General features: G+C 39.7%; 1 protein-coding gene across 1 annotated transcript in view; it reads left to right on the forward strand.

Moving 5' to 3' along the window:
- GAP43 (growth associated protein 43) overlaps window positions 1-8,238 on the forward strand; it is a 98,830-nt gene that overhangs the window by 47,852 nt on the left and 42,740 nt on the right. The window contains exon 2 of the mRNA XM_003797712.2: window positions 4,969-5,551. Coding sequence (XP_003797760.1) covers window positions 4,969-5,551 — 583 coding nt within the window. The remainder of the gene's footprint in view (window positions 1-4,968; window positions 5,552-8,238) is intronic.

The following is an 8,238-nucleotide window of genomic DNA, read 5'->3' on the forward strand; positions in this document are numbered from 1 at the left end:
CTAAGATCACTCTTCATCTCTCTCATTCCCATGGAGAATCACTTACTTATCAGGGTATCTGTGCGCCCCCTTGCCAAACAACTAAGACAGAGTGTTATAGTTTCGTTACTTCTACATGCATCCTGCCTCTTGTTTGACCTTGGACCCACTCTTAGATCTTCAAACGAAACCAAGTGTCAAGGGAGCCCTGTGTGTCCTGTTGGTACCTGTTCACTTTTTCAAATGATGCCTTCTTCCCTACATCTGCACAGAAACCTGCAGGGACAGTCCATCTACAGAACGGGGAGAGGCTGTCCCATCCTCCCTTTTCTCCTCCATAAGAGGCGTCTCATTGTATTTGTAATCTTTGGCTGGGTTTAAATGAAGTACACAAGCTTCATTGTGAACCACTTTAACTCTTGGACGTTTTCCCTAAAGCATATTGTCATAGTATCAAGGATGCTTAAAACTAAAGTGAAATTTTATGTGAGTTTCCAAAAATGGAGTGATCCATAAGTAGGTATTCGCCAGATTTCATATATATTTTTCAACACTTTATTCTGATTCTTTTACCGGCCACACATGATTCTCATAGGCGTGAAAACTATAGTGTGTTAAAGAAAATGTTGCTTATGATATCTCTTGCCCTTCAGTTTTTCTTCTCAAAAATATCTTTTGCTTGGTCAAATTGACAATATTTTGGTTTACTAAATATGTTCTTAGAAAGAAGAATTTGCAGACACCAGTGATTTTGAAAGCATTTAAGATTCAATCCAGTTTAAGAGAAAATTTGAAGTATAATAGTTCTATTTATAATGGGCAGAAATAGATACAGAGCCAAGTTTTTTTCTTTGCTTGGAAGGTTGAGATATTCCTATGATAATTAGGAAAGGTTGAATGCTTTGAGATGGCCCAGAAGGTAAGATGGTATTATTTTTGGTTTCAAAAGTTAAGTATCTATGGGTTTTGGCTAGTGCTCTTTTACAACATAATGAATTGGGCATTTTAGAAATACTCTCAATAATCTTGCCCAGTCCCCCTTCCCTCTCAAAGAGGAAACTATTAACTAGAGTAACAATGTTGGATTCTCAAGTAATTACTTCTTATGTCTTATTTTCTGACTTGCAATCTTAAATATCAATAAAAATTAGTGTCCTTTCATCCAGTGAATTTAGAAATCTGATTAGGTCCCAATAAGTTATTGATAGTATGGCAGTACTTTTCTTCACCCCAATATTCATCTAAGATTTTAATTTGTTGCAAAAGCAAAGATTTCATGTTTCACGTTTTTTCTTTTAAGAAGTAATAAATTACAGGGCTGCCAAATAAATCAATCAGAACAAATATATTAAAGCATAGCAAATAAAGATTTTCAGAAAAAAATGATAACTCAATGATATTCTTTCCTGAATATAAGGCACTGCATTGAAATGTCCTCTTTAGGTAATTCACAGGATAGCAACAATTCCATGCAAAAATGAAAGAATTTTGCAATTTCCTCAGAAAACATTAGAGTAAGACCAAGTTTAAAAAAATAAATCTCTCTTTACTGAGACTTTATGGGCTGACTCTTAAATACCAGGGTACATTTTCTAGACCTCATCCATCTGCGATTTACAATTTTAGACTTTATAAGATGCGTATAAAATCAAATGTGTACTGTAAATTCCTGGGAAGTTATTGATTATTAAACTATCATGAGGTGATTTAAGTGTATTTAAAGAAGAATCCTCCGTGGGTAGATACAATATTCATCTACTCAGGCGTGTGTACAGTGCTTACCATAGGCACTCAGTATTGTTAAACAAACAAATGAATGACATTATGCTTTGTGGGTTGTTTGTTACAGAAAGTCCAAGCTATTCTGGGTCAGGGATGCAATATAACTGGATTTGGTAGGAAGGAGGGTAGAGGACCTGAGTTCAAATACAAGCTGAGCCACTGACTCCTTCACTCACTCTGTAAATTAAAGCAATTACTAAATAAAGTAAATTTAATAAAGTAAATTACTAAACTTTTCAGGGCCATGGCTCCCTCTTTTAAAAACTGAAATCACTGGGCTGAAGGTACTGAGACATCTCTGGTTTCTCTCGGCTCAAATGTCCTTTACCCTAAGAAAGTTTCTCTAATTAGAAAAAGCCGTAAGTGGTCTGACATCTTGGGGCTACCTTTGCAGCCAAACTTGGGATATTCCTTTTTCCCCCTCTCAATAAAATGCAGTCCTAGTTCAGCTACCTTTAGAACTGTACCAGAAAATAACCTGTAGTTTAAGACATGCGAATAGAGACGATTACAAATACAAAAATAAGACAATAACACGTAGTTATTCCAGTTTTTCCTTAAAAGATGTTTCCTTCTAGAAGTCTCTGTTCCATTGTTTATGTCAAGCCTCCTCTTAGGCTGGCTTCTTCGCTCCCATGCCTTCCCCTCTGTTCTTTTTCCTTTTTAATCCCTTTCTATTTCTACTTCCCCCTGACTATCTGAAAAATTTGTACTAATTACTTTTTCCCGAACAATCTCTAAATTTTAGTTTCCCTAAATCTCTAAAGACGTCAACAGGTCTAGCAGTTCCTCTAGGATAAACTATATGCCCTGCGGGGTGCTTTGAGCACCTATTTGGGTACCCAGCACTCATGGAACTGGCTTTACCTCTCTCTCCTAACTCTTGGTCTTATGGTTCTCCCCACTCCTGCCCACCCCATCTTCTCTTGCACCCCTTATACTCCAAATTTGTTCAGGTGAGGGTGGTCTCAAAATCCTGGCAGCCAACCCTAGTCTGAGCCTTTCTAAATAGCCATTTTAACACAGATGGTATGCTTAAATTCTAATCATTTGGAAAATAAAAGTTGCAGGTGCTCTGAGAAACAGAGAGAAGAGCTCTTTCCTCATCCATGTGGTTTCATTCTTTATTTCATACAGATTCTCAGCTTCCTTCTTTTTATGGTTTTTTTTTTTTTTTTTTTTTTAGCATTTTTAGGAATCTCATCCTCTTTGCTTTGTATTTTTAAAGAAAAAAACAGGGCTCTAAAGTTTTAGCTTTGTTGAGTCACTGGAGGGTCTTTCCTGCACATGTGCCCATTCTGAAATAATTGATTTTTCTGCTTTCACAGGAATAGGTTTGGCGTCAATGTCCAAGTGCAGGTGTCCTATCACATAAGATGCTGCTTCATTCAGAAAACTCAAGATAAACCACAATAAATTACCAACATCTTGGCTCCATGCTCCATTCACAACTGTTAATTTTACAGGGTTATGCTTCCATCTCTGAGCAGAGAGCTCCTGGCAGGGACAGCTGCTCCCGTGCCCCAGATTGTGCTGTGTTTGTCCCAGTAGGCATCATCAAAAACAGCAGGGCAGCAGGAAGGTGGTAGTGCATCAGAGAACTGAGCAGTATTGTAGCCTGGCACCACTGGGAGGAGGGAGTGGCATGGGCCTCTCCGAAGTGCTGTTCACTGCTTCCTTCAATCATCTGTGCGTGGACACATGCATGACTAACTGGGGAGGAAGAAAACGTCTTGAACTTTACTGAGAAAGTAAAAGTGGTTGTCTGTATTACTTTACTCTTACATGCAGCTTGTTTTCAAAATACCTTTGTGTTTAGCACGGTGGTGAACCTAACCAGCAACAGGCCTTGTATGCTGGTCCAGAGCGTGTCAGAGAGGCCTATGTCCTGACTAGTGGGATCTGGGTCACTGGGGCAGAGCTGCAGTGACAGGTGAAAAGCATGCAGCAAGTCGGCCTTCTGTGGCTACCTCCTACGCTGGAGCTAAGCCAAGGCTAAGATTAGCTTTGACCAAGCGCAGATAGACACTCTATCACTGATGGTCTTTTGAAGGAAATTTGCTGCACAGTTCAAGGCTATCTTTCCCCATTGCTCAGAACAGTGTTCACAAAAGTTAAAAAAAACTAAATGGTTAAAAGTTAAAGGAAAGGGAATAATGAGACTACCAGCGGCCAATCTGAGACACCAGGCTGAGCAGTCCAGCTGTATAGACTCTTGTGTACTCGCTGTATTTCTTTCCATGGCTATGCCTTCTGTTTCTGTCCCCTGATTTAATTTGGATTTGGGGGAAAAAAAAGTCATTTTTGGCATATATTATGCTGTAAATGTCACCATGAAAAAGTTAAAAATTCTAGATTTTTGTCTTCAGGATTAGGATGGTTGTACTGGTGAAAATATAAAGCACATTTTAGATTTGAATTGCTCTGGGAATAAGACATCCTGACTCAGTGACCGTAGGCCCCATTTTCAAAAGTGGAAGTAATGTTTCTCATTCTTTTTTTTCTTAACTCGAGAATAATGACCATGTTCTGTATTCAAATTCTGAAGGTTTGGTATGTTTATGACGGAGGTTGGACCCTACACAAGCAAAAGTCAGACATTGTGACCAGCACTCTGCATTGTCACATTCTGAACAAACCCCTCAGAGACCTGGAATTCATTTGCATTTTGCATAAAATTCTGGTGGGATTTATTGTCTAAATCTTTATCATACGATCTGCCTTTAGTTTATTAATTTCCTGATTGGCCTTAAAATTGAGGGGTAAAAAATAGATTTGCATGCTATTTTTTTTTTCCAAACTATTATATTGTATGGTACAAGGTCCCTCTCAGAATTCTTGAAAACCCAGTGCCTTTCAGAGTTCTTTGATTAAAACCTAGAGTGATTGTGATTTGAATTATCAAAGTACATCTTTAAAAAGGCTGGTATAAGTTTGCCAGTGGAGTGACCCTGAAGGGGGGGAAGAAATACATATAAAATGATGCAGGTGATTTTCTAAGACCCAAAGGACATTACTAGTCCCATAAGTTCCTGTGGGAGAGAGAGGGGGCTTGATTTGAACATACAAGATACTATGGATTCCTTAACCCCAGAACCAGTGCCTGGCGCAGAATCTATCACTCCATAGGTATTTGTCGAGTGCTGTGATTTGATGGAAAAGAACCTCACATGAGGTCTCCTTTTTTCCCCCCTTTTCTCCATGAAGGTTGAAAAGAATGACGAGGACCAAAAGATTGAACAAGATGGTATCAAACCAGAAGATAAAGCTCATAAGGCCGCGACCAAAATTCAGGCTAGCTTCCGTGGACACATAACAAGGAAAAAGCTCAAAGGCGAGAAGAAGGGTGACGCCCCAGCCGCCGAGGCCGACGCGAGCGAGAAGAAGGACGGGGCCCCAGTCGCCGACGGGGTGGAGAAGAAGAAAGGAGAAGGCTCCGCCGACGCGGCCCCCGCCGGCCCCAAGGCCGATGAGCCCGGCCAGGCCGGAGAAACCCCGGAGGAGAAGAAGGGCGAGGCTGCCCCCGAGGCCGGCGCAGAGCCCGCGGCCCCCTCGGAGGAGAAGGCCGGCTCCGCGGAGACAGAAAGTGCCACTAAAGCTTCCACTGATAACTCGCCGTCCTCCAAGGCCGAAGACGCCCCAGCCAAGGAGGAGCCTAAACCAGCCGATGTGCCTGCTGCTGTCACTGCTGCTGCTGCCACCGCCCCTGCTGCAGAGGATGCTGCTGCCAAGGCGACAGCCCAGCCTCCCACGGAGACCGCGGAGGGCAGCCAAGCCGAAGAGAAGATAGGTGAGCGCCCGAGGGCCAGATGCAGTGGGGGCTGGGGCCAGGGGAGGGTCTGCTCGGAAGGTCGTCTGGGGAGACAGGACAGACGTTAGAAGGTGTTTTCTGGAAATCGAGGGAAGCCACGCTTAAGTCTCCAGTGTGGTAGGACTAGAAATACGGTTACATTCCCAAATATCTCCAGGTCAGACCGAGAACTCAGGCAGGTCTATGCAGCAGACGGTGCTAGAGACATCTGGCAATTATCTGGAGTAGATGGATGTGTACAAACTAGATAAACTTGGTTAACAATATTCTGTGTGCTGATAGACTTAATTGAATAAGTAATTACGACTGCTACATATATTTTATGGATGGGTATTAGCTAATGTGATTATTTGGCTCCAGGAAGTATTTGATATAAATACAGCCAACTTTTTACTGATCCAGATTATCTAGCGTGTGAATTGCTGGCAGCAAAAACATAATCTCGTACCACCTTTCCCTGTCCCACAATATGTTTCTGGGCATTCTCCCCATCATCAATTGGTGAGTTGTGTGTGTGTGTGTTAGCGCACACCTGTGCGCTCAGAGAATGTTAATTGTAACATTAATTGGGGTCAAACATAATTAGGAAAATAAATCTGTTGATGTTTTCAAAAACAAAAGAAAAATCCCAAATCAGAACATGTTGTGAAGTCAAACATAAATTATCATTTTATTATTGCAGACAGTACATTCTATCACATGCATAAGTAATTGAGAGTTGAGCATGATTATAAAAGGTACTGGATTCTATTCAGTTGGGAGCTGTAACTTGAAAGTTGGAATGTTTTCCTTACTATTTCCCAAAGAGCCTATACAGAATTAGAATAAACCATTCCCAGGGCAGGATGAATTTAATAGACCATCACCCCTAGAGGCTAGATCCATCCTTCACCCCCATACAACCATAGTAATAAAGGAGGCCAGCAATCTCCACGATCTTTTCTAATCTTACACTACCCATGAACACCTTCCAACCCCAAAGATCTTAAATGATAAAGCTGCTTTTGTACCAGTTTAAAAAGTTGGGTTTGCTCCTTTAGAACTCCTTAGATTTAACTAATGATGTGTCCAATATGGACTGGACCACAGTGTGATTCTTGGGAGATCTACTCCATAAGAGTGATCTTAGAAATGTTTTAGCATCTGACCATCAGATTATAAAAGTAATTATTGGGTATTTGCCTTGATATACAGATTTCTTGAAAATTAGATTCTATAGTATGGCAGATAACTAGTTTAGATACTTTTAGATCTATTATTTATCTAAAATCTATTCCTAAAATTCTATGAGTAAGATGCCAGATCATTTAAACTATTTTTGTTGTTAGCATATTCTAGCTCCAGAATAATCACATATTTCTTTCTATAAGTGATTTGTCTTAAGCCTTTATTCTAACTACATACCTGTCCCGGGAGTCAGTCAGAACTTGAGGTTAAAAAGATGGGAATTTTTCCCTGGAAAAGGTAAGGTGTATGATAAAAAATGGGATGTGGAAAATAAAATGGGATGCAGTTTTAATTTATTCAATGAAGCAAACTCTGTTAACTATTTTTCTTCATATTTAAAGTTTGAGTCTCAGACATGATGTCTGAAAATCACTTTGCATGTCTACAGATTACCTTCTGTGTCATTGTCATAAATCTTAGGAATGAATATCTGACATTGCTCAGATTGTAGTTTTCAAATTGGGATTTCTAAAGTTGTGACTATAGATACAAAAATGTGATGTGCTTTTAGGTTTACACTCATTATTTATATTAATAGAAAGAAGGACTTCTTGAATCAGTGAAAAGGCTAATATATTTTTAAAGAACTTGTTTTCTTATTTTTCCAAGTTATGATAATTCCAATGGATTAATAATATATTTCGTATAGGTAAGTGCTTAATCCATGTCAAATAGCGAATGAAAATTGGTGACATTTAAATTATCAATAATAATTTTTTCTCTCATTCATATATTCTTCCTTAACTTTGCTTACTCTGATTTATTTGATTAAAAATGTGTCTGGTCAGTGAGAGCAAATAGAGATGATACTCTGCCATAAAGTTAATGAATTCTGATTGAAAAATGTCTCAGCCAGGTTTTATAGTGTGTATTGAAAGGTGACTGAAAGCGTAGGTGTAGTTAAACCTGAAGAGAACCATGAAGGGTGATTTATTTTACATTGTTCCTTAGGTCGTGCAGGTATTGTCTTCTGCTTAGCTTCTGAGATGCTGCCTGCAGTTTCTTTCTGCACAGAGGTATCTATTAGCCTTGCCTGCTGTATGTGACAAGCACAAATGACCCAGCTGCGATGAATCTCATGGAATCACAGAAACTGAAAGTGACAAGGGAATCTATCATATTCTATCAGGATCCAATCCCCAGGGGTCCTGTTGCATGTCCTCTGTCTTATTTTGGATTTCATTCTAATCTGGGTGAAAGCAGCAGTGCTAATTTTACTCCATTCAGCATAATCTTAGTTGTGAGTTTTTCATAGATGGCTTCGATCAGATTAAGAAATGTGCCACCTATGTCTAAATGCCCACCAACCCAGAAATGGATTAACAAGCTGTGGTATATGTATATGTACACCATGGAATACATATACCAATTCAGCTATTAAAAAAGACAGAGACTTTGTATCTTTTGTATTAACCTGGATGAAGGTGGAACACATTCTT

The sequence above is a fragment of the Otolemur garnettii genome, unplaced genomic scaffold (assembly GCF_000181295.1).
Source record: "Otolemur garnettii isolate 467f Iridium unplaced genomic scaffold, OtoGar3 scaffold00122, whole genome shotgun sequence".
NCBI classification, from domain to species: domain Eukaryota; kingdom Metazoa; phylum Chordata; class Mammalia; order Primates; family Galagidae; genus Otolemur; species Otolemur garnettii.